A 27,844-nucleotide genomic window follows, 5' to 3' on the forward strand; every position below is an offset into this window, starting at 1 on the left:
CAATTTTGATATCATTGGGTTCATCTTGTCGAGCCGATCAGTTTGACTGTAAGTTTGTTGAAATCAGAGTTTTTAAATAGCTTTTAGTCGAAAATTGAATATTTTTTATTTAAAAAATTATCTTTAGAGTATTCTCATGTCTCAAGATTTATGTGAAAGTATCAAGCATGATATATTTAAAATGGCAATATAAGTTTGATTTTTTCTATTATTGTATAAAAATATTATGATGATTTAAAAATAAATAAATAAATCAAAAGAAAGGTGAGGGTTTAGTCAAAATGAACTTTTGGATGAATTTATAAACTTATTTTCCTTTACTAACTTCGCTCCGCCGCGTGTCACGTGTCACGGAACTGGTGGAAGAGTGTCCAGAGCCGGCGACATTGACTAACGTCCGTTTTTATATCCGTTAGTTACGAAGCTATGACTCCCAACTGCCGTTAAGAGAAGAACGGCAAAGGAGGCTAGGTCCTTGGTCGAATTCTATAGAAAGGAGCTCGTCTTCGTCGTTCTCATCGAGATCGAGGAGAGAGAGAGAGAGAGAGAACGCGGAGAAGGGAGAGAAGATCTTGAGGCAAGCAGCCCTTCTCCTTCTTCTTTATCTTCTTCTTCACTTTTCTTCGATCGGTTTTTGTTCACCGATTATTTCATGTATTAATCTCTCAATTGGCGTTGATTTAGCTGGAATGGATTTCCTGCAACGTTTTTCTTTAGTTCCTTTTAGTTTTTTGGTAGATTTATTTTGTGGCGTTTTTGCTGGCTTTCAGGTGGCGGAATCTACCTGGTTCTTGCTATATTGGAAGATTTTCGCCAATCGGAGGTTGATTTCGTATATAAATGGGGGATCATGTTGTGTTGTGTGTGGATCGCCTGACAGATCCTCAGGAGGTGGAAACGAAGCAGCCGGGAGAGCGTTCCCCTGCTTCTTCCTTTGTTTCTGTCCCACCAGCTGTGGGTGGTGGCAAGGAGAAGGGGATGGAAGAAATGGTTGATGCGAAAGAAGAGGATCCGCTGATTCAGATGGTTGAGTGTCGCATTTGCCAGGAAGAGGATCATATCAAGAACCTCGAGACCCCCTGCGCTTGTAGCGGCAGCCTCAAGGTAGACGTCCTCATCCCCTTTACCAATTGTTTTGACTAGTGGATTTGTTGCTTTGCATGCCGTGCTTAATATTATTCCTTTGAATTCTTGCTTAGTTGGTATATTTTTGTTTCATTATTTTAGATATAATTTTGATTTTGATTAGATTTTGTGTTTCCTATCAACTCTGCTACCTGTTTTGTTTTGTAAAAGATTTAGAAGGTTATCTGAATTTTCTTTTGGAGATGGTTTCGAAAATTAAATTGTATTTTCTAGCGTCCTTTTTGTCTAATTATGATTTTTGAATATTGCTATTATCCAACCAGTGTTCCATTTCTTTCAAGACCATTGCTATTGTTCTATTGTACTTTGTAATTTGGTTGAGCCAACGCCCCAAATTTTTAAAATGCATCATGCATTAGCCTTTTCCTTAGGAACAATGGCTACATCCATAATTCTTCTATCTTATGCATTATTGAGAAAGCATTGTAGGTTTTCGTTGAGTCATAGAATTGCGATTGTTTCCACCCTGTCATGGAATGTCAGCAATTCATTGGGTTAAGATAATTTAGGAAAATCATTATACGCATGTTAAAAGGTACATTATATATAGTAAATATGATTTCCGAGCCTGCTACGTTGAAAGATATAGCACTAACATACTTCCCTGTGCCCAGTTCATGTTGAAAACAAGAATTCTTTCAGATTTCTGTTTCATCATCTCTTTCTATTTACCTTGTATTTTTTCATTTGTTTTGGACTATATTCTATACATTGTTCGATTAACTTGGGATTGATGTAATCGGTTGTAGTTTTCATTGAAACGTACCTCTATTGTTTGCTAGGCTTTCAAGCATGGTTTGCTTTTGCTTACAAGCTGTTTTCTTAATCATAGTTCTGGTTAAAGAGGATATTTTGTTATTTTGTTTAAACTGGCAGTTTTGTTTGTTCTTATAATGCTGTGTTTTGGAGTTTGCAGCTCTTTATTTGTTTATATTAAGTTCGTACTTCAAATTGGTTTTTCTTAGCAGTTATAGTTCTTATTTTCTGATTTTTGGCTTCTCATATGCAGTATGCTCATAGGAATTGTGTTCAGCGATGGTGCAATGAGAAAGGAGACATAACTTGTGAAATCTGCCATGAGGTTTGTTCAGTTTTTCATTCTTTTTGGTTCGCAAATTTCATGTAATGTGTATGCTAAATCATAATCAATTTTTGCTTACCAAACTTTTGTACTTCATTATCATTGACTGGCAATTCTGGATATTTATTTTATAGAATCAGTGAAAATATTTAATTTCTCATTCTATTGAACTAATATTTCATTATCAGTTTCACTGGAACAAAGATACAATTTAATTTTCAAGCTATTTGTAGTTTTCATATTGTTGTAACAGTTGGGTTTTAATTTGTTTTAAACATTATGTTACTTAAAGCTAGAGAAATGAATCGTCTGGTCTAGCTGAAGTGAGGATCTAATTTGATAAAGTGCTCATTAATTTAACTTTGGCAATAACCATTTGGTTGTGGCATTGCCTGCCCTTTGCTCTCTAAAGTGGATATATATGATAGATTTTATATATGCATTAGAGGATAGGTCTGGAGAAATGATTAGGTTCCATTCATTGTGAGTGGTTATTTCTCATTCATTGTGACTTGTGGGTTTGATTTATGGATTCATTTTATTTGCAATGTGAAGTTTAGACTGCATGTATTAATTTGTCTCCAAAATATTTAAGGGGCCTCAAGCATAGGTACGCCTATATATATATATATATATATATTTCAAACCCTATATTTTGGGGGCCTCAAGCATAGGTACGCCCTATATATATATATATATATATATATATGAAGTTTAAAATAAAGATGAAGTTGTTGTTTTCTGATAATTCACTACTTAGTTGGATTACCTAGAAAACAATGTTACTGCTATCAATATCTGATAATTCACTAATTTGGATTACGTTTTTTGTTAATTCACTACATTTTGGGGATATTTACATACATGCCACACAATTTTTATGTGTTTACATATCTAACGCTTCAGCATTTTTATTTACATGCATAAATATCATATAAAAAATATTTTTATTACTTAACTTTTTAGAAGTGAAGCCCACTTTTTACCGCTTCAGAATTTTTATTTACATGCATAACACCCAAATCTTTAATATCATATAAAAAATATCTTTATTACTTAACTTTTTAGAAGTGAAGCCCACTTTTTCACTCACAAGTTTATGATTCCAAAGTGTTATAAATACAAATATTAAACAATAGATGTTAGATACATAAATACGTAAAATTTTTGTGGTATGACTGTAAATTTCATCACACTTTTATCCTAGAATAATGGATTTGTTTTTAGATGAAAGGAAGATGTAATAGCCTATGCCATGACTAAAATACGTCAAATACACTATCAATGCCATTCACTCTAATCCAACCTTTTGGAGTTATGGCTCGTCACACATCATTTGTTCCTATGCCATTACTAAATATCATTTTTTGCAAACCTATTTATATGACTGCTAGCTATGCTACATTTACCATTTTTATTTTGTAATAATTTTGCTTTATTTTTCTCTATTAGTCTTAGTGGTTCACTACTTCCCCTAGTCATGCATGCCCAAATCTCTCTAGTCTATTTCATCGTGTCTTATCTTCAGTCAGGGCTACGACCACCTTACCTATAATATAATATCTAAATCACACTTTCTCTAGGCGTTCAAAATCGCAGGCTTATGATTCTTCTTTCTTTTGTCTGTTAAGCTTGATTAACATTTAAAACGGTAAGAGTCTTATTGGTTCACTACTTCCACTAGTAATGCATGCCCAATTCTCTCAAAATTTCATAGTGCCTTATTTTCAGTTGGGCTACTACTACTACCTTACCTATAATATGATATCTAAATCACACTTTCTTTAGGCATTCAAAATCACAGGCTCGTGATTTTACTATGTTTTGAGATGATTTGGAGATAATTAATTGCATGATTTGAGAGTTAGTCTTCATTAATAGGCTTAACAATTTTATAAGTAGATTATTTTTTTCTACATATCTGGTTGTTGAAACTTGAAACGTGTATATTGCATGTGAATTCATAGCGCTGCCGAAAATATAAGATTACATGACATGATTTTCATTGATATAATTAATGGTAGGCTTAGTTAAAAATTGTTTTGGTCTAGAAAAGATTCCTTGTATGGGAAATTTACTCTACCTGTTAGTTTTATGTGGTTGTGCATCTCTGATTATTTTGCTAGGTTTAGTTTTATTTGAAAGTTGGCCTAAATTTTGATTTTGCATTATGATTGAAAAGCTTTGATCTATAATCTGTAACGTGAAGTTTATCAAAACCTTTATCGTATATATCTATTTTTGATTGGGCCCCTGCACTAACCCGAGGAAATGAAGATTTTTAAATGTATATATTTAAAAATACATTTATTTTTGAATAAATATTGTATATACTTATTAATAAATTTTGCTGCACAAAATTTTGAGATCTATTCACTTCTGATGTATAAGTTTACTTCCATAAGAACTATTATTGTGGATTTCAAGCTGAGAATGGCTAATAACTAACCATCCTAAAATTTACAACAACACTCATAAAATGAATCAAAATAAAGTGATACTGTTCAATTCTAACCAAGACAATATCTTGCCCACAACAATGGGACAGTAGGGAAACTCAAAGTTCCATATATTATTTGATGTTTTATTCTATTAATTAACACTTCTATTATATATTGCTAACCTCAGCATTTCTATCCCTTCATGCATATTGATTAATGGGAGTATTTTTCATATTTTCAGACATACAAGCCTGATTACACAGCACCTCCTCGTCCTCCTGACGAAACAACTATTGATATAACGTAAGTTATTATAATTTGTGTTTAACACTTCAGTATTGAACCTGAGGAGTCAGTCCATTTATCTTGAAAAAATTATTTCTTCTGGCATTTTGTTGAATATATGTTAGAACTGATATATATCATTCTGTGGTACAGTGGGGCGTGGACCATCACGGGTTCACCGATGGACTTGCGTGATCCTCGTATTCTTGCAATGACAACAGCTCAACACCACTTTCTTGAAGCAGAGTATGATGAGTATGCCGCTACTAATAGTAGTGGCGCTGCATTCTGCCGCTCTGCTGCTCTAATTGTAAGTCACTTTATTAATTACAATTTTCAAATTCTTAAACTTGAGTTTCGCTGGAAGAAAATGTCTGGTGTTAACTCGCTTGTATGGTTTTTCCTCTGAATTCGTTATATTTCTTCGCTTGTTCCAGTTAATGGCACTTCTTCTTCTGAGGCATGCATTAAGCATCACTACTGATGGAGATGATGATCCTTCCACTTATTTTTCCGTATGTGAACTTTTTGATTTGCATTCTTTTAGAAATCACATACTATTCTTGTCATTCCTCTATTTTTATGACCCTTATCATATCTTTTGATTTGATTATGTAGCTATTTTTGCTTCGGGCTGCCGGATTTTTATTGCCATGTTATATCATGGCATGGGCTATAAGCATCCTACATCAGAGAAGGCAAAGAAGGGTAAGGAAAATACATTCTGCATTTTCACTAAATTCAAGCTTATCAATATGTTGTTTGCATGACCCTTCTGTAGTGTATATATATAGGGGCATTTACATACATACCATACAATTCTCACATATTTACAATTGTAACACCTAAGCATTCATATTTCTCAAATATTTAACATCACATAAAAAATTCTATATCACTATTTTCTTTAGAAAGTGAAAATACACATTTTCATGCTTAAGTTTATGACTTCAATGTGTCTTAAGTGTAAATATGTAAATACATAAGAATTGTATGCATGAAAATTTCCCATATATATATACTGATCTATTCTAGCTATATTTAAAATACTACATGTATAGTAAAAATATTAATTCAATGTTAATTGAACAGGAAGCAGCGGCATTGGCAGCAGCTGAAGTAGCATTTATTCTACAATCAGGAAGAGGAAGGAGCCTGCAGTTTACGATTGCGCCTGAAACCCCTGCAACTCCTCAGCAAGAGCCACATCAATGAATGCATATTTCAGATAGCTTACATTATGTACAAAACAGCTGCCTACAGCAGCCATGAGTTCGATTCATCCCCATTTGTGCTTCATGGCGAAAATTATAATATATTTGTTTATTTGTTTTCTTTCTCTATCTCTTATAATATATATATATATATATTGTAACTTTCTGCATGTTGTCCAAGAAACCTAGAATTTTAGATTTGTAAATAATTGAAATGATTTTCAGAATTGTGGAGATAAGGTGCTTTTGAATTACTTTGAAAGTGTACCGTATTGGTGATATCAGATTAGTTTTTTTCTCATTTCTACGAGCCAAATTTGAGCAAGCCCTATGGAATCAGTTTTAAAGTTTTGTACATAAAATGTAATATTTCATTGCATATATATATTTCACATTTTTATAGCTCATCTGTGTTGTTGATTGTTAAATGCTTAAAAAGTTTCAAAACAACGTCCATGTGCATATAAGAAAAATTATGCATTTTTTTCTGACGCCATGCGTACAATATTGCAAACGTTATGATCAAATCAACCACTGAAAAAATATAAAATTCAACTGTGATCATGATTATCAGGAAGACGATCACTTTCAGCACAATGATTCCAAAGCATTTTACATAAAACTCCTAAACTTCAATGCTTGCATACAAGCTACCTTGCAAAACATGAAAAGATGTAATTCATTTGTTAGAGAGTTAAAATGGTAATTTTTTTTTTTAGAGATTTGAAAGATTTGTACTGTATATACATATTTAATCAATGAGTGAAGTTTAGGAGTTACATTGGATCTGAGTGCTATGTATGTAAATGCCCCAAAAGAAAAAAATCACTTTTTCCATTAGAGAAGCATTGGATGCATGTTTATCCACCAATGTTACGATGCAAAATACTAATTTCATTCATCAACAGCAGAAGTAAACTTAACTTAAATCATCCATAAATATGAGTTGTAGGCTAAATTTCTTTCTTTGCAAGCGGGAGGAGAAAAAAAAACTCAGTTATAATCTACTGAACATTCAGCTTCATCTGCTAGTCCTAATGAAGTATCATTCCTTGAATAATTGCCAACAAAACGACCCAACTCATTGCTATCATGCTGCACCCTTCCACTTTTCTCTAGGCAGAAACCATTAGCCGTTAGGGCATTTAATTTCATCTTGTCAGGCTTCCTATTGGGTCCAGTATTAACGAATACTGGTTGTACTCTGACAGTAGGATTCGGCTTTATGCGGTTTTGTTCTCTTTCTTCTGCAGGTCTAAGTATTCTGTACTCGGACTCCATTTCCGCAGCCTCATCTTTGTTCAAAATCACCTGCAGAAAGAAAAGAAAAAGGTTCAGAAGGTCGTTTTTGTTTTAAATTATAGTAATGTTTAAACCTTAAAAAGCTAGTTTTTTCTTCATTAATTATAATAATGTTAATATCTTCGAACAGCTCGTATTTGACTCAATAAGCAGATGAGTCGATAAAAATGAAAAATTCGGCGCTCATTTGCTTAACAAGCCAAAAACAAATAATACTCAAGTTTGCTCCAGTTTCAAACTCTATCATGCGAGTCGATGTTATGCTCGGCATGAAGACTATTTTGATCACCACCGTATCACGCTCCTCAAGTTTATCCAGATTGTCAACTCCAATCTCAAATCACTGCCTCCAACAAATTTCAAGCGATTATCAAAGTGAAGCCTTCCATCTTATGACCGAGATTAATAATTAAAGTTCTTTTGTGGATGAATCCCGGAGCTGTCAACCTAACACATCAAGCAACCAAAGGAGGGATTGATAGGCTTGCTTTTTTTGGAGACTAGTACTTGGTGGGATCTTTTGCGTATGATCTATAATTATAACGCCCAAATCACATCCTAAGCTCATTGACCGACCCTTTTCCATAAGGCCTGGATTTTCATAATTTTGAACGTCAGGACATAATTTAACAGTGTCTCTAGGGATCAGCTGGATGGCATAAAACCGATGCTAAACAAGCACGGCTTCATTGATTGAAAACTGTATCCAAACAATGGTTCACCGTTGAGGAAGATTTCTGCAGCTGGTGGTTGCAGAGTTGATCGTTTCCATTACTCTCAAACTTCTCTTACAGGCCATCGCCTTCGAAACTTACTAGTTTTTAAAAAGCGTTGGAGGGGAGGGTGCTTTTTCTTGGCTGGTTTGGATCCTGGTAATTTGACTCCATCCAAAAAGAATGAATTGAGCTGAGCACTGAAATCATTATCAACGGAAACTACTGCCACTAAGATTAGATGGCTTAGTTAAAGCTATAGAACTTGTTGATGGACGTTGATACATTTTTCTTCCTCCATGTTAAATTCAAAATTGTTCGCGAGACACGCCTGCGAAATGAGACGCCAAAGGGACAGAGAGCAAGAGCAAGGAGAGCAAAAGTATATTGTACAATAGTAAATTTGCGTAACCTTTATTCATGAAATGGACCCATATTTATAGGAATGAGGGAAAGTATAATTACGTACTGTACCCCTAGTGTGTGTGTGTGTCTATATGACAAGGGAATTTTAGTCAAGACATAAATATTAGGCTGGAAACCCGGAAGGGTCCCGACCGAATGGGGTCTGGATCCTAGAAAGCTCCTGACTAGGCAGAACCGGGTCCCTAAGAAGACGTCCGACCGGATAGAGCTAGGTGCCTATGACAGTCTCCCATCTGGCTTCATTTTGGCCGGGGCGGATTTTCGCTAGAGGCCCGGTGTAAACTTGATTTGGCTATTTGTTGAGATTTTTATCCCTGCACAGGTCGGGTGGAAAGCTCGAACCAACTATTACGGGGTTGAGCGATTCACTTTGCTTCTCCGGCCAAACTGAGAAAAAGTGTCATTCATCTGCATGGGTCTTATGCTGGTAGATTGATTTTCAGGGAGGTGGTCGTATTCCATCCATCCGGGAAATGCTTTCCTCCTGGTCTATGGGAGCCGACCGACTAAGCATAGGATATTGAATTATCCTTGGCGGGTCCCTAAGATGCCACGCCATCTTTCTCCGCCAGCTGTGGGATTGGATATCCTCGAGATTTGTGCTAACACATTTTTAAGATACATATTAAAGTTCTTTGATTCTCTTCTTCCTTGATGACGACAACTGCGATAAAAACAAAAAAAATCTTAATTTTTCAAAAATATTAGTGATCTTCATGATTATTTAATGTACAATATTTAATTATTTCTTCATTTCTGTGCCAAGACAATTATAAATAAAGAAAATGAGATAGGAGGGCTCACCTTTCATGCATCCCTTTGGACTAATCTCTCATCTTCTCTGCGGCTCTAAATATGGAGGGGGAACTGCTTCCCAAATATATTAGTGAGAAAGCTTGTGCTAAGATATTCTAGACCATGAAGAAGAGGGTCAAGTCAACTTCTAAGGGAAAAAGGCTCGGTAAATTAACTGCTTCCCAAATATATTAGTGAGAAAGCTCGTGCTAAGATATTCTAGACCATGAAGAAGAGGGGCAAGTCAACTTCTAAGGGAAAAAGGCTCGGTAAATTTGTTGTGCCTGAGGTGAAGGCTTCCGAACCGATTGTCGAAGTAGAATTGTCGGATTCAAACAATGGCCGCCCTGCAGAGGGTTCCTTAATAGCGGAGGGAGGTTTTCCTGTGAAGAAACATCGCATGACGGGAAAAACCCATCTTAATGATGATACGACGAAACAATCAATCCGGCCTTCAATTTTTCTCGAACTGAGGTAAGAGCAGGACAAGAGCCTACCTTTATGTTGATACCTCTGGAGGCTCCAACTGCTAATGACTAAGCGGATGTTCCCGCCTTTGCCTGGCAGATACTTCCCAGCTCGTCTCTCATCTTCCGTCGATGGTGCATGAGGCTAGAGAGGGAGCTTGGCTCCTTCACCACTTCAGACATGAATCAAATGACGGACGACAGTAAGAAGACTTCGCTTCCCACTGAACCTGACGCTGCCCAGACCGGTGTCGTAGTGGATTTGGGGTCCGTCAAAGGATCCAGACCTTCTGGAGGACCACACAATGACAAATCAATGTGCCCGACGGTCGACCTGTCGGGAGTGACAGGTGTGTCAGGATCGTCCGGCTTGGCTAAGCTTTGTCTTCATGAGGTTGAGGCTTCGTCGGGTCAAGAAACTGATTGTCTTCAACTCTGTAATGTGCGACTAGATTAGTTGGAGAGAGAATTAGCTGCGGTCCGGGCTTGCAAGTCACTCTTCTGAAGCTGCTAACATCTCTAAGGGCCGAGTTAACTGTCGTATGGGAGTAAGTTTCGATCTCCCGGCTGTATTATGAGATGAATAGAGTAGATAAAGTTAGGATAGGAGGAGAGGCAATGTATAAGTTGTTGTCTTTGTTAGGTTATGTCCTGGTTGATGCTACGAACGATAGTTTTGTAAAGTTTTTTCCTTTCCAATTAAGTAGTTTTTAGCAGACGAGCTTTCTCCGGTTGAGTGTTTGTAACCGGATGAGAAATGTATAAATATTTGTTTTTGTTAACATATTCATATATGCATGCTTAATTTGATGTAATGAAAATACCCTACGGCCCTTGTGTCACTTTGATTACTATTATGCAGTAGTGAATCAATTGATTAGCTCCTCATGCCATCTTCCTCCTCTGTGTGACCCCCTCTTCTTCTCCTCATCGCTCATGACTCCCGGGGTTGAGTCAGTCTTTACAGAGGAGCAAGTAGTGGGCTCGCTGAAGTCATTTGCTTTCAGGTAGGACGTCCTTCGACCAACCGCAGAAGGTGAAAAATCGGTGGGCAACTTTGGCGATAGCCTGGTTGTGTATGTCGATCAGTTTCGATGCGGCATAAAGCTGTCATTCCGCAGTGATATAAGATCTATCTTCAACTGTTACGATGTCATCCCTGCGCAGGAGACACCGAATTCTGTCGCGAGAATCATGACTTTTGACATCTTCCTTCGACGGGCGGAAATACCACGGTCCATCGAACTCTTCTCCTATTTCTCCGGGTTCAAGGTGGATCGGGATGGCTATGCCGTTTTTTTTTCCGCCCCAAACTTAGGGTAATGGGTCGGGAGTAATGTCAAAGATTGACGGTGAAGTTTGTAGTTGGCATGCACTGGAGGAGATGAGGGATTTCCCTCCGACCCACTGTGAAGGAGGTGAAGAGATTAAAGCTTTTACCGGAACACGTCCGATGCTATGTTGACATGATTGAGGGGGAGGAACTGTCAGGGTTCCAATTTGTTGAGCGAGACGTCATCAGCACGGCCTTATGGCCCGACACTTTTGGCGACATAACTGTGTGCGCTTGTAGGAAGAATCATATGTCAGAGAGAATAAAATGATGAAGGCGGCGACGTCAAAGGATTCCAAAAAGAAACCTCGGCCGAAGATGCCTCTAGAGAAGGGGGGCCCCCAACTTCATGATTGAGGATGCCCCATGGAAAGTCTGACGTTGGTAAAAACACTACTTTTGTTCTTTCTTTTTCTTCTTCATATATATATATATATATATTAATTGGTGGCTCATTGAAGCAGGTGCAAGGACTTCCGCCGTGCTCCGAGAGACTTCATCCGGATCGTCAGAGTTCCAACAGTCGAATTCTGGAAAAGTGGCTCTCCCGGGCAGACTACCTAAGAGGATAAAGGATTTAGGTGCCTCTTAACTCGACCCTCAGGAAAGGACTACCACACAACATTCTTCTCCCTTGCTGGTGGTATCTGACTCTGAAGATGATGAGGGTTCCAAAATCGAAATCCAGGAGCGAGCTGATAGGGATCAGAAAGGGGGAAGACCCGCTGATGGAGATTCATCACCGCCTCCTCCTTTGTCTAAGAAAATGGGGTCACATCCAGGGTGGGTAAGCTGTCTAGACGGCGAGAGTACCATGTTCGAGAGTTCGGGTGGTCGGTACATAATGGTTGACACCTAGAGGGACTAGTTCACTGGTCTTCCCCACTAGGTAGGAGCCAAATCTTCCCCAACTCCTAGCAGAAGTGATCTGATCTAATGGCCTCAACTCCGTGCTGGCGGGCATCGGTTATGTCGATCTTTGTAAGACCTCTGATCGATGCAACGCTTTAAACTTGTCAGATTCTCACTACCAGGCGAAGGCCTTAGTACATGAGGAACAAAAGAGGAAGGCCACCAACCAAATGGTAGCCAAGGTGGCGGAAGGCAAGAGGAAGGCTGAGCTGGAACTTCCGTGCCTAAGGAAAAAATTGAAAGATTCAACCCAGGCATGGGAGGCGAAGGACCACGACTATGAGCAGACCATCGCCATGTAGTCTGCAAAAAATAAGGATATGAAGGAAAAGATGGTCAGGCTGATCTCCAAAGGAGATCATGTGGTGGCTCTTTCGAAGCAGATTCAAGTTGGTTTGGCTATAACGGCGTAACACTTTGTAAAGGGAGGACTGGTTGAGCCCAAATGATCGGATATACACTAATTCACCTCTCATTTTGTTGACTCTGAGGATGAAGATGACGAGGCGGATCAACCGAGTGGAGACGGAGCCGAAAGTGGTGGCAGACATGCAGCCGACTATGTCTCATATATGTATTATTTATATTATTATTATTATTATTATTTTCCTTTATATGTAAACAAAATTGAAAATGTTAGCACAATTCAACCATGCTTGGCTGGCGAACACTCATGGATTCACAGGAAAATCTTGTACACCTTTTGAGGAAATGAATATAAGTTTTTTCCTATTTTCTTAACTTTATTCAATTAGCTTTGCCTTTTCGGCCTTCAGCAAAGTGCTCACCTTTCAGTAGCTAACACGTGCTTGTATGACTTTATGAGATTATTCATCTTTCCGCCCTCGTGGGCTGTCCGACTTGGAGCGAAAGATCTCATCAAGAGATGAATGAGTTGTTTGTGGAAGCTGAGTTTGGCGGAGCAGCCTAAATGGTGCGGCTATTCAATCTAGCTTTTGGACCTAATATGTGCGAACTTGTTGATATGAATTGTTACTTTTTGATTTCATGTTCAGTCGGGCAATTCAGGCGCCACATTTGGCATCCCTCATTTTTTGGGCAAAATCGAGCAATCTTGGCGCTGCGACCTGTCGTTCTTCCATTTCATGCTCAGCCGGAGATTTTGGCACCGCGGCTAACAGTCCTTATTTTCAGGCAAGGTCGGACGATCTTGGTGCCCCAACTTGCTGCTCTTCCATTTGATAGTTAACCGAGCGATCTTAGCACCACGACTGGCATTCTTCATTTTCGGGCAAGGTCGAGCAATCTTGACGCTGCGTCCTGCCGTTCTTCCATCTCATATTCAGTCGAACGATCTTGGTGCCACTGCTGACAACCTTTCTTTTCGAGCAAGGTCGAGCGATCTTGACGCCGCGTCCTGTCGTTCTTCTATTTCATGCTCAGTCAGGCGATCTTGGTGCCACAGCTGGCAACCTTCATTTTCGGGCAAGGTCGGGCAATCTTGGAGCCCCAATCTGTTGTTCTACTTCAAGCACAACCACGCGATCTTGACGCCACGGCTGGCAGCTATCATTTTCGAAAAAGGTGGGGCGATCATGATGCCTCGTCTTGCCATTCTTCTATTTTATGTCATGCCGTGCTACTTAGCGCCATGGATTAAAGCCTTCATTCCAGGCAAGATCAGGCGATCTTGGCGCCATGACCTACCGTTCTTCTCTTTTATACTCAGCCGAGCGATCTTGGCGTCACGACTGACTGTCTTCATTTTAAGGAGACTCGCCTAAGGAATGAAGCGCTAAACGGAGAGAGAGAGCAAGGCGAGCAAAAGTACAGTATATAACAATAAATTTGCCTAACATTTATTCATGAAATGTACCAATATTTATAAGAATAGGAGATGAATAATTACATATTGTGCCCCTAATATACATAGATATGACGAGGGTAGCCAATACATGAATATTGGGTCGAAAGCCCTTTCGCCGGACGGGGTCGGGACCATTGAAAGCTTCAGGCCGGATAGGGCCAGGTCCTTAAGAAGACATACGGCCGAACAGAGTCGGATCCCTAAGAAGTCGTTTGGCCTGGTGCCTATGACAACATTTCACCTAGCTTCATTTTGACAGGGCGGTCGTTCGTTGGGTGCTCAGTGTAAATTATCGATTTGGCTATTTGTTAAGATTTTTATCCTTGCACAGGTTGGGTGAAAAGCTCTGACCAGCTGTTTTGGGACCGGGCGATTTGCTTCAGTTCTCTGACCGAAGTCGCCGAACTAAAAAAAGGTACTAGATTCATCTGTGTGAGTCTTGTGTCGGTAGATTGATATTCAGGTAGTCGTCATATTTCATCCATCTGGGAAATACTTTTTCCTGGTCTATGGAAGTTGGTTGGCTAGGTATGAGATATCGGATTGTCCCTGAAGGGCCCCCACGATGCCATGTCGTCTTCCTCTGCTGGCCATGGGATAATATCCTCGAGATTCATGCTGACATATTTTTTATATACACTCCATAAGATTCTACCTTCACTGGGGCACCACCATAGTGTCTTTTGGACTAAAATGTGCTACTTGGTTATGAAGTTAGAGAACTTTCTCGATTAGTTGCAATACTTTTCACAACTATAGTCAACGTAGGAGTTAGCCTTTAGATTGCTAGGACCAATCCCATCAGTTGTATATTTATAAGAGCTTAGATGGGCTTACAACACAGCTCTATAGATTATTATATTGGGCCACCTTCCGTAAGTATGGAGGTGAAACTAAACTCTAAAACCTAAACTAAAATATTATGCTGAAGTGCGGCCCTTTTGGTAAAGGAATTAGTGGGTGCATTTTGGTTGGCATTATTTTAATTGCTCAATAAGATATTTCTTTTTAGGCTTCATGATTATAAATAAGAAACTTAATTATGTAAAAGACTCAATTGTTCAGAATCATAGTTTAATTAGATGACTTCTTTTTTAATTTTTGGAAATCAATTCATTTAAAAATTAAAGGACTTCGAAAATTTTTAAGGAAATTCTATGTACAACAAAATACTTCTACTTTCAATGACATCTTCCCTTCAACTTTTTACCTCTTGCTCTAAACTTTGTTCTTGGATCGACATGCAATTTATTTATAAATGAACATGTCAATTTCAACTCTTTGGTATTTTAATTTTGGACATTTACTCATTATTTCTAATAGAAAGAAATTAAAGTTTCATTGTATTTGATTTTGTATTTTCAGTTTTCACCAGAAATAGAGTATAATTGTTAACATTTAAGAATTCGCAGATAGCAAATTTATATATGAAATCCTAAAACCTAAGATATCCTACATCATCTAGAGATTAGTTTAAAAATAAACTTCATATCCAGAATGTTAATTAGAAAAGAGACAACTCTTAAGTAATTATTGCCAGAAAATGAGGTTAGTCCTATGAAAAATCACACAACTGTTAACTAAATGCCATATCTTCTCTATGATAAGGTCATCCCTTAAAGCAAAATGCTGAATGATAAACTCTCTGAAAATGATTCAATAACCCTGGAGAATAAAAGGAGGCTTCAAGAATAAAGCCCAACACTGGATTGCATATTATCAGTTTATCTGACTTGGTAAATCACACGTCAAGTATTGGCATAATTTCTATTTAGCATAGTGAAATTAAGGGATATTACCATTTATGAGCATTATTTTCATAAACTTACTCAATTATCACATTGACATTTTCTTTAGCATAGTTATAGAAAAGTAAACTGTTGTTGTAAAAACCATCAAAATTCTAAGTACAAGCTAACATGAGGCACAAGAGCAGCTAAGTCAGGAGTCTCAACAATATCAAGGATAAATCTGTCAAAAAAATAGCAAAAATAAAGCGCATTTGTTGTCCGACTAGTTCAATATCTAAAAACATAATTGAATAACAACACTTTGGTGAGTAGGTACTCACCTTGCGGCCAACCAAATCAAATGTCACAATAACTTTTCCTCTCCGGGCTTCCTCAGCTTCTTCAGTTTCTTTTTGCTTCTTCTTTAAGAGCTCCTTTTCCTGAAATACAAGCAATTGTTAAAAGCATTAACAAAAAATAGTAGACGAATGATGTAAGAAGGAAAATATGTTCATTGTAAACCACCTAAATCTAGAATCTTGCATTATGTTGTAGGGCTATTCTTAGATATTTACTTCTTTAGCAGGACTTGCATGGGCGGAACTCCAATTGCAAGCCACTCCCCCCCTCCCCACATTTAGATTTTTATAATTTTTATCAGTGATTATTATTATTATTTTCTTTATTTTCTTGCTCCCCCTCTAGAGTATCATTTGCCCCCTCTGACCAGCCAGCCTGCAGCCTCTCTAATTTTTTATTCTGGATTTCTCTTCATGTTCAAGGCCTAACCCTTATTTAAGCTGGAAATAAAATGACTTAATTAACATTAATACAAGTCTAACAAAAGTAATTAAAATCAAATATTAACTTTAAATTGAGAGCTCTCTCACACATAAAAGTTTAACACCACACTTACAGCCTAGAGAGTTTTCATCGCCAGACCTATGGCTTTTAATTTATAGAGCAACACTGCTGTAATATTTTCCAATGTGAGACAAAAAAAAGCTAGAAAACGTAAGGGTTTGCTGGCATTTACATACATACCACGCAATTTCTATGTATTTATATATCTAACACCTAAACTCTAGTTTTTTTTACATTTATACCATGCATAGATAAAATGACAAATGTAAAAATTGAAATCTAGGTGTTAGATATGTAAATACACATATTTTCTTGCATAGATAAAATGACAACAACAACAACAACAACAACAACAAAGCCTTAATTTTACATAAAATTTTAATCATATTTTATTTAAATTATATTACTTTTAGTTATAATTTATATTAATTTTTTTAACGTCACCCTTATTCAGTGTTTTATAATAATAAAAAAAAATTTAATTTATATTTTTTATATTTTTTAAAATACATTATTATTAAATAGCTTTATAAATAAAAATATGTGTAACGTATGCATTTAAATTAATTTATAAGTCTAAGTTATGCTGCATTGTTTTGGATATCTAGCCGTGTAAAACATTGAGGTTCTTCGTGTCAGTCCAGATAAGTTCTTCTTTTTCTTTTATATTTGGGTGACCTTCTTTTATAATTGAGGTCTTGCATTGGAAATAATTCATGGTAAAATATGCTTGGTTTCATAAACTAGAAATGTGAAATACATAAAACAGATTTCTTAGTATTTTAGTGTGAGATTAGCAGAAAAAACAAACAGACACCAATAAATACTACAGATTTTCATAATGTGGTCCATGACTTGCATGGGAAGGAAGGCATGGAAAAATATGCTTTCATAAACTAGAAATGTAAAAATATAAAACAGATTTCTTAGTATTTTACTGTGAGATTAGCAGAAAAAACAAACAGAAACACCAGTAAATACCACAGATCTACATAATGTGGTTCAAGCTGCGGCTTGTTGTCAGCATTTTTGTGGAAAGGTACTGTAGCAGGCTAGGCAATCTATCAGAATTCTTCAGCAGCGGGTCTTAATAGACGTTAATGATGCTATTGTGCGGGTTCAGCACATCTTACAGGCTTTATGCACAGCTTCTCTGATCCACGTGGCTTCATCTCAATTGGCTCGGTGCTTACTTTGGCTTCTCTCTACAGTTGGCTCTTGTGGCTACCATTTCGATTTTTCCTGAGAGTGGCTTCAGTGGCTTACACTTTTACAGAGTTTTAACGGTATTCTTCTTTCAGGTATTGCTGCTCAGTATGGACTGAATAAAAAAAATATGTGATTACTCCAACTGCTTCTATTTCTAGAGTTTCTCTATGGCAGTTCTACTTCTGTGTCATTTCATAAAATTATTATTCCGCTGTATATAAATTTAACTTGGTTTCTGTGTCATTTGGTGCTACGCTAGCTCTATAAATTCAATCAGCAGAGAAATGTATGAAAATTATTATTCCGCTGTATATAAATTTAACTTGGGATGTGTAAATCAATCTCTCTATGGGATTCAAATCTTTGATCAAAATGTGAGACTTAAAAGTACTCCACGTAAGACTGCCTCCTTGTTCAGGCATGTGACTTGTCACTTTGTGAGTTCTGCCCGTCCTCTTCTCTCTCTCTCTTCCTTCTTATTCTCTCTTATATAGTTATTGGTTGAATGTGTAATTGATTTTTGTCAGATCTGGAACAATAGAGTTTAATTTGTATGAACTTTTTCAATCGCTTGAGTAAATTTTGTAAGACTTAATTGCCTTGTCATTAATTTCTATCAGATGACTAGAATTCATTCTTCTAAACTAGATTTTACAATCTCTAGTTTTCACAGGAATTAATAAACAATTATTTTAACCCTAGCTAGCTTTCCTTGCAAAATTTCAATGATTATGTCATCAGTTGGTTACATTTAAAATGTTAGTGTTAGTTGTGAAGTAGAAAATTCATGCTCTAGAACGAGCTACATCAATATTGATATTAAAGCTCTAGGATAAGTGTTAATTAGAAGTGGGCTTAATATTACGGTTAGTGAACGAAAAATAAGGAAATACAATTTTCTTAAATCTGAAATAACAATTAAATGAAACTTAAACAAACTCAATTTAGGTATGATTCTAGAAAATTTCAAGACGATCATTATAAAGTATAGAATAATATCCAAAGCTTCAATGGGAGGTATAATTCTAAGTTATTTTCATATTGGTTATAAAAAGTAGAAGAGTTTGAAAGCTGTAACATGTGTGATTTTAAAAAAAATGTACTAAAACAAAATTGAAAGGATCTTGTGGGAAATAAGAAAATGATGAATGGGATCCAAGGAGGCATCAGTTTGCTTAGGAGGAAAAGGAAAGCGGTCATTACATGGGAATGGTTTTTCTAGAAGAAAATGAATAAATGGCTTTCACGAGTTATTGGAACATATCTTTGCATTTGAATTTCAAATTTGTATAGTTTTTTCTTTGGTAAGTTGTCATAAAAAGATAGCACTATTGTACTTGTTAAATAATAAGTTCAAAAAATTATATACTTCTCCCAACTTGCATGGTATAACAGCCCAAAATTAGGCCGTCACTTTGAGTTTCCTAAGGGTTCAAGGCAGACATAAATTGATTAGAGGATTAGAGGACGGCCACCTTTTCTATGGAAGCGTGGGCCGCAGAATGAAGATCAAACATGACCAACAGCTTAAGTCCTCTATTTTAATTGTAAGTATGACTGAAAATATCTTGGTCATCAACTACCACAACCTCTCCAATTCCAAACAAATAACCATTCATAAATTGAATGGTAAAAATTATTTATAATGGCCTCAGACATCAAAATTAGCCATTGATGAAGAGGAATATAGGGCTATTTGGCTTGCAAAGTAAGAATATCAATCACAAATGATCCAACATTCATGATGCGGAGATCAAATAGCTCTAAGGATAATTTGACCTCTAACCTTGGAGGGAACTATTGCAAAAACCAATATATTTGTTCAAACCAAATGTTTAGGATGTTGTTGGCGAAACCTATTCAAATTTAAAAGATCCCTCTTAAATATATGAATTAAATTCAAGGCTTTAGAAATCTAAAAGATAAAAAATATGAAGTTATCATCTATTACAATAAGATGGTAATATTGTGGCAAATGTTGTGTCAATGTGTAAAGGTGTGGAAAAACCTTGACATATATTTCAATTTTAAGTTAAAAAAAATAAAGTAAATGATGATGTTTACATGTTTTTTGTTGGAAAAAAATTAATGAATTGCAATCTAAATGAAGTTAAGAGCAGAATTTTGAGAAGAAAACCTTTCCCATCAACCTATGAGGCTTTTTGTGAGATCAAATAGGAAGAATATAGAAAATAAGATAATGAAACTCAAGAAATATTTTTGGAATTGGAAATCTTAAAATAGCCCTCCAACAATTCATGTGTGATAATTTGATCCTTGTGTATTATATTTCTCTAAATTAATCTTTTAATTCTACAAAAATAATTCAAAATAGGCCCCCGTATTGAAATTGAGATGCAAAACTGATCTATCTCAATCCTTCGGCTATAGAAAAGTGGTCCTAATTCAATTATTGAGGGACCAGTTTGGACCTGATTTTGTATAAGACAAAATAATACTTTGAAGAAATGTATTATTTTGAAACTAAATTTGCCATATACTACTATCCAGGGTATAATTTTAGAATTTTAACCTAAAAATATGCTCTCTTGAGGATCAACTATTGAGGGAGAAAAAAAAGAAAAAAAAAACATGGTGTCAACACCACCAAACTGTAACATAAAAAGGAGACTTTTTGGAAAATTTATGGAAAGCAAATACACTTAAAAGCTAACCCTAAGAAAACGTGATTCAAACCATGAGTAAATTTTCCTAGGAGCAATTCATTGAAACAGAAACACTCCTTTCCGAAAGGTATAAATAAAGCACTTGTGGAAACTCTTCTAACTTTTAACTTTATGTGGTTACTCTTTATAACTTCTTATTAATTGGCACAACATGATATTAAAATTGATTGTTCCACATAAAAATTTGAGCCACAAGACTCGTGGATTATTGATAATGGAACAACCAATCACACGGAAAATCACACGAAAAGTTGCACAAATCTATTTTCTTCCAATAGAACTTCTATCAAAATAAAAAAAAAGAAAAGGTTTGTTAATGGGACCTTCTAAGCTACAACCAGGATAGTCCAATTTAAATTTCTCCTTTACTAACCTCTCATAATATTCTTCATGCCGTGCAAATAATTATCTGTTAATAAATTAAAAATTGAAACAATTATCATGTTAATTTATATTCCAACTATTATAAGTTTCAGGAACCAGCCTCATTGAAGATGATTGGCAATGATAAGAAGTGCAAGGAACACTTTCTTTGACGATGGAATAAATCTGAGTAAAGAAGTTCATAGCACTTGTTTTGTGTAATTCTAATTTTGATTACATGAATTAACACTGAAGCATTACAAACTTGGCCACCATAGTTTTCTACATTTAATATGATTATTTTCAAATCGATTCTACATTAAAGATGAGATATTTTAAAATGTGAAATTTGTCAAATCATGTTTTGCATAATTTAAAACATTAACAATAATAAAAATTATTATTTTTTAATTCAGTAATGTGTGGAGATCCCAAAGGTCGTCTACTCGAAAAAATAAATACTATGTTACTTTCATTTATTATCATACTTATGACTAGTTGAGTTTATTTACATAAAAATAAATTTGAGACTGAGAAATTTTTTAGAAATTTATTTGCTATGATACAAGCAAATTTTCAAAAAAAATCAAATTTTAGGAGTGCCAATAGAACATATTTTTTTAATAAAGCTTTGGGCTCATTTTTATTTAAGGCTCCGTTTGGGGCCGCTTTTTTCAAGCGACGCAGCCCCAAACCCCGAATTTTTCCCATTTGGCTCCCAGCTTCGCGGCCGAAGGAAGGCTTCGCGGCCGAAGGAAGCTAAAAAGGAAGCTAAAGTAGGCGGAAAGCCGGCCGCGGGATCGACCCTGCGGCCCAGCTTTCCCCTCGCTACTGTTCCACATTGCCCCCGTTTTTGGCGCAAACGAGCCCTCTGCCCTAGCGTTCCATCTGTTGTTCCCATGTCGTCTCGCCGTCTCGCCATCTCGCCTGGCATCCCGACCCCGTGCGTTCTTCTTCCCAACCTCGTTCTTCTTCCCGACCCCGTTCTTCTTCTTCCTGACCCCGTTCATATAATGACAACATTGCAGATCAAATAAATCCTCCAACGAGCCTTTTATGATTTGATAGAAACTTAATTCATTTCTCATCGTCTGAACGTTATAATTAATATAATCATCTTATTAATTAGTATTTTAATAGTTTTAGATTTTTTTTTGCACTCTAGATACTCACCGCGAAGTGAAGTATGCATTTGTAATTTTATATTGTTTTTAAGTGAATTGTTGCCTTAAAAGTATTAAATTTATGATTAGCACAGTTCTGTTAAACACAACATTTCAAAATAGGGGCAGAATTGTCATTTCTGCAGAAACAACTACCTTACAGTTGTTTTCACACAGCTGTCTCAAACAGACAGCCAGCTTCTCCGAAGCAGCTTCCCCACAGCTGCTTTCTGTGGCAGTGCAGCTGCAGCTGAAAAGCTGAGAAGCTGCAGCTGCGCCAAACAGAGCCTAAGAGAGATTATTCAATAAAATTATTGTAATCCTACTTAATGAAATAGGATAGCTGAAATAAAAAATAAATAGCTCTAGACATAGCAAGAAATATATTTTGTTATCAATCACATGCAAACATATCTATAGGATGACACCATAGTAATTGTAGCATACTTAATCAATCAAATGCTCTGAAAAATTTTAAAAATATTTTTGTAGAATCTCATCTAATCTTCCCATTAAAATCTATGGTTATATTGTTTTGCACACAGTCAAATTAAGAAGGATGGGAAAACATATCCCAAAGCAAGAAAATATTAATTTTTTGGGTATCAATCAACCAAATAAAGGTTAAAAACCTTTATTATCCAATTAAAAAAACTTTTTGCACATTGTAGCAATGGATGCACCGTTCATTAGAACAACTTTTCTTTAAGTTCATCTTCAAGAGAAGAGAAAATTGAAAGATTTATTACTTCAATAAATAATTTTATCTAAAACTGGCTTAAGCCCAATTCTTTTTAATGACAAATTCATTATACAAAGTATTAATCTAATTCAAATAAAAATAGTTTAAATATTGAAAACTCCCAATGATAATCTATAAACCCTACACAAGGTCATGAATATGCCAAAAGAAGAGGTGAACCAAACACGAACATCTTTGGATTGACATACTCAAGAAAAATATTATCTCATGGAAATAAATTTCGAGTATTCTTTATAAAATCATGACTCCAATCCAAAGAATTTATAACAAATCATAAGTTATGTCTAAGTTGTGTCCAAATTCTAAGAAGAAACTTGATAACCTCAATGTAATCATTGTACTCCCATGCTGATCATCCCATATTCAAACATTTTATCCTCTATAGAAAAATTTCGCCATCTTTTCTTGCTTTCACCACTCAACTTTCATTTGAGAAGATTCCACAAAATTTATGAAAGGCTTTACAAGTACCTCAGCTGAAAAAAGCATTTCTTAAGGAATGAGATTGATCGGGAAAAATAAGACCTCGAATAATGGTAGATTTGCCTAAAAGGAAAACTACATATGGTTTTGTGTGGGGTTTCCAATGATGTTGAAATTACAGATCTATTGAGAGATATAAGGCTTGATTGATTGTTAAATGTTTACTTTCACTTATGGCATTGACTATATAATAAAAAATTGCATTTGTAGCAAAATTGAATACTATAAGAGACTTAATATCTACTATAGTAAACCATAATTAGCCTTTACATCAACTAAATATCAATAATGCCTTAAGCGATACCCAAAAGAAAAAGTTATATAGAATAATCTTCTAAACTTAAAAGAAAATTCATCTCAAAAGTATGCTATCTAAAGAAGCTACTATATGGCATCAAATAATTTCCAAAAGTATGGTTTGAAAATTTTACCCGATCACAAAAAAATAAGGTATAAGCAAGTCAAGATTGATCATACGATGCTCATGAAACACTCAAGAGAAGAGAAGACAACAGTCTATTTTTTATATGGATGACATCAACTTGATAGTAACTATATGGATGAAATAAATCCTAAAGATGAATCTGACCGCAAAAGTTGAAATTAAGGATTTAACAAGCCTCAGATATTTTTTTCGGATGGATATAAGATCAAAGAATGGCATTATAATTGATCTAGAAATAAAGATTATAGAAGACAAGAATAAAGAGCCTATTGATATCACTAAATACCATAAAAATAGTGAAAACATTTTACTCACAAGACCTGACACGACCTTTGTTGTAAGATTAATAAGCCAATTTATGCACTCATCATAGAAAAAACATCTAAAAGCTGGATACAGATTTTGAGATATATAAAACATTACCTTGCAAAAGAACTACTTTCCAATAAAAGCACTCAGCATAATTTTATTAAAGCCTATATTGATGCAAATTGGGTAGATTTTACTAATGAAAAAAAGATCCATATTCCGTTATTATACAATTAGAAATCATATCACATGGAGTAAGAAACATAATGTAGCAGCTCAAAGTGGCATTGAAGCTGAATATAAATCTATGATCAATATGACATGCAAAATATTGTGACTATAATGGATATTGTTTGAGCCAAAAAAAGTTATAAATTCTCTAATGAAACCATATCGTGACAAGAAGACAACAAATGTATAGCCCACAAACTTGTGTAACACTATAGAAACAAGCCTCTTAAGTTTGATATCCAGTTTATACAAAAAACCTTGAAGTAGGAATTAATTGCATGTTTTATATTTTAACTTGAGGGGAAGTGTGAAAAATAAGAAAATGACCTTGGGATTTAAGAGGCGTTGATTGGATGAGGAAAATAACAGTTTTCATTGCATGGGAATGAATCCCCTAGATATAAATGACTAAATGACTCACAACCAATTGATAGATTCATGTTTATTTGAACTTCAAATTATATCTTATTTTCTTTAGCAAGTAATCATAAAAATTAAATGAGCAAGTATATCAAATATCTTCTAAATATTGTATTACTATTCTTGATTAATAATAAGTCCAACATATAATTTTATCCGAACTCGTATCTACTTAATTACTTAGAGAGTGCTACCAATATAAATTCTTGCATGTCAAAAATGATTTGAAGTCAGCAGCAACTTTTAATCATGTTCAAAGTGACCATCCGCTTTTTGTAAACACAGCAAAATAAAGTATCGCCTCGAGAAATGTTTCCCTAAGAAAGCAATCAACGCTCAAGGCAATAAAATGGAATCGACTACTTGAAAATGGAAGGAAAAATCTAAAATTTCCCGAGGAACTCCAAAATAGAATGAATTTTCAAGAGTTTGAAGTTCCTTTATCTTTCTCAAGAAGAGTAATTGTAGATGTTAGGATGAAAGGAAGTTTTAAATGACATATGGATGGATGAAAAAAAGAGGAGGCCATCATCTCCTTATCTCTGAGATATATGATAATAAATAAATATCACTGGTTGAAGGATATCTGCGTCCTCCAGTCGATCAAATGGTTAATAAGAGAAAATCCTCATGCCCTTTGGGGTGATATATATAAAGATGAGTCTTTAGGTATTGGGATCTAAGTCGTTGGAAATTAAAATCAAGCTATTGGAAGGCTTTAAGATTTGTGTTATGTGCGATATACAATGGACCATCTAATCATAGTTGATGGTTCAAAATGTTTTATTCTTTGGATTCATTGAAGAGGCCTGCATAGGTCTTGATGTATCTAATGATGGTGTTTTGGAAGTATAGTTGTGTCAGCTTGTCTTTGGTGCATGAAGATGGAGAACGCACAAAACTTGGTCATTGCTTGAATAATCAACAATAAGATTTAAAGATTTTGTAAGGTCAACTTAAAAGTAAAGACTACCTGGAATAAAATAAAGAGTAAATTTAATAATAACATTTTTCATTCATATCTTATACAGATCACTCATAGAATCAATTAAAAAAATTAAGCAATATCATAGTGTGTTGAGCATATTAATTGGCTTGAAAAACATGTAACTATGCATTAATTGGTTTGATTTTTTTATTAATATGGATAAGAAAAGAACCAAATATTAATTGGGCTACATTTCCCCAAATAAAAAAAGGTGAAGCTTAATATAAAGCTTTATAACATGAAAGATAATCCAATTATACTTTTTGTTTAGTATTTCTAAAAAAAATCTTGATCATATATTAAAGCATATCAAACAAACACTAGTCTCCTATAAAATTTAAGTATGAATCTGATACATCACGGTACCAAAATAAAAAACAAAACACAATGAAATGACAATAGAGAGGTGGAAGAATCACAAACAATGGACGCTCTTACAAAAAGCAAAGGAAAACATCTGTTGATCTACTATTGGAGCGGTAGATCATCTCCCACACTCTAGATGTCGCTAGGAACACCACACGAAAAAAGAAAAACAGCAACCACAACAAAATATGCATCCAAAAAGCAAGCCCTAGGTTCTCCCTCTTAATAGACTCCCCTCCCAACATTTCAAAAACATTCCTTCTCTACTTTCCCTCCAAACTCTTCTAATTTCACCTCCTTGAATATGTGATTATGCCCTAGTGGACCCCATCCTCTCTTGATTTGCTTCTGTTGTGCCACGCCTTCCCTGCGCCGCTCCTTCTGCGACATGCTTTGCTCGTCCAGCTTCTTCACGCGACTCAGACCGGCCTGGTTGTGGGTTGATTATGTGGTTTTTGGCCGACCCAGAGTGAAGCGGCACTATGATGGTCATAACATTACTCCATTCCCAAAAATTTACTCTGTCCTAAATGTGGAACGATGGAAAACAACCCTTTCCACTTAACTAATATCTCCTTTGCTCCCCTTATCCTCGTTGCAATCCTTCGATCTCTAATGGCTCCAGAATCACCTCCAAGTCTTTCGTCAGTATCGGCGGTAGTGTAGACAAAGGTGTGATCTCCAATCACCTATCTCAGTTGTGACACATGAAAGACATGGTGTAGTAAGGATGATGGAGGTAATCTCAGACGATAAGTCACTGCCCCAATGAGTGTCATCACCTCATATGATTCACAGAATCAAGATGAAAGTTTCTCGCTCCACCTTTTAGCCAATGTCTAATGTCGGTAGGGCCTCAACTTCAAGTAGACAATTTCTCCTGATTCAAACTGCACCTCTCTCATTTGTTCATCCACTTTCATCTTCATAATTTGTTGAACTCTCAGTAAATTCCCCTTGAGCTCTGCTAGTATCATGTCTCTCTCCTCCAAATACTAATCAATGTTGGACACCGGTGTAGTACTATGCCCATAATGAATCAAGTGAGATGGATCCCGACCATACAATATCTTGAAAGGAGTCGTCTATACTGAGGTGTGGCATGAAGTATTGTACCAATATTCGGCTCATGCAATCTACTTAGCCCATAGCTTCGATGTATTGGATACAAACAATGCAAGTATGTCTCCACGCTCCTATTGACTACCTCTGTCTGCCTATCGGTCTGGGGGTGATATGCGATGCTTCTTTTGAGTGTTGTCCCTTGCAATCTGAATAGATCCTTTTAAAAGTGGTTGTGGAATGCCTTGTCCCTATCCGATATAATAAATTCTGGCACCCCGTTCAAGCGGACCACTTTTTGGATAAACACCACTGTGACTGAGACAACGGTATGGGAATGTTGTAAGGGAATAAAATGTGCATACTTAAGTGATCCACCACTACCAATGATCACTGTGAACCCTTCTAACAGTGGCAATCCCTCGATAAAATCCATCGTCACTTCTTCCCACACCTTCCTCGGTAATGCTAATGGTTGTAATAACCCTCCTGGTGTCATGATCAAGTACTTGTGTTATTGACATATATCACATTTTATCATCATATCATCGACATCTCTGCTCATCTCCGCCACCAGACGACTGCATGTCTTTTGCACTCCCGAGTGTCCCCCGATCGCATTGCCATGAAACTCCTGTAATAATCTGGGAATATACTCCAATGTCTTGGGTAGCACGGATAGCCTCTGGTAGAGCATCGTTGCCACCTCAATGCATATCCTGAATGACTGTTCGAATCTTATAGTATCTCGGCTCTAATCTTTCGCAGCTCCTCATCATGTTCATTTTACTATCTCAGGGCTTCCCAATCTAGAACCA

The 27,844-nt window shown here is 36.0% G+C and overlaps 2 protein-coding genes across 2 annotated transcripts in view; one reads left to right on the forward strand and one right to left on the reverse strand.

Moving 5' to 3' along the window:
• The first annotated feature begins 448 nt into the window (after positions 1 to 448).
• On the forward strand, positions 449 to 6,417 carry LOC110021379. The gene is made up of 8 exons (XM_020719852.1): positions 449 to 577; positions 771 to 1,104; positions 2,156 to 2,227; positions 4,910 to 4,971; positions 5,107 to 5,263; positions 5,391 to 5,468; positions 5,572 to 5,661; positions 6,046 to 6,417. Exons 2-8 carry the CDS (start codon positions 841 to 843, stop codon positions 6,166 to 6,168), a joined length of 846 nt encoding a protein of 281 aa, XP_020575511.1. The 5' UTR covers positions 449 to 577; positions 771 to 840; the 3' UTR covers positions 6,169 to 6,417.
• Positions 6,418 to 7,023: 606 nt separating this feature from the next.
• The window catches only part of LOC110021523 (activating signal cointegrator 1), a 37,760-nt gene continuing 16,939 nt past the window's right edge, over positions 7,024 to 27,844 (reverse strand). Inside the window, exons 3-4 of the mRNA XM_020720050.1 lie at positions 16,015 to 16,113; positions 7,024 to 7,478 (exon numbers count right to left, since the gene is read on the reverse strand). Of these exons, the coding sequence (XP_020575709.1) occupies positions 7,161 to 7,478; positions 16,015 to 16,113 (417 nt within the window). The 3' untranslated portion in view covers positions 7,024 to 7,160. The remainder of the gene's footprint in view (positions 7,479 to 16,014; positions 16,114 to 27,844) is intronic.

Source organism: Phalaenopsis equestris, unplaced genomic scaffold (assembly GCF_001263595.1).
Source record: "Phalaenopsis equestris unplaced genomic scaffold, ASM126359v1 Scaffold000134, whole genome shotgun sequence".
NCBI classification, from domain to species: domain Eukaryota; kingdom Viridiplantae; phylum Streptophyta; class Magnoliopsida; order Asparagales; family Orchidaceae; genus Phalaenopsis; species Phalaenopsis equestris.

Bases quoted from the DNA above. Each gene is read 5' to 3' on its own strand.
- LOC110021379 (XM_020719852.1), top strand. From the start codon at position 841: ATGGGGGATCATGTTGTGTTGTGTGTGGATCGCCTGACAGATCCTCAG. The intron at 1,105-2,155 runs GTAGACGTCCTC...TCTCATATGCAG, and splicing joins CTTGTAGCGGCAGCCTCAAG to TATGCTCATAGGAATTGTGT. The intron at 4,972-5,106 runs GTAAGTTATTAT...TCTGTGGTACAG, and splicing joins GAAACAACTATTGATATAAC to TGGGGCGTGGACCATCACGG.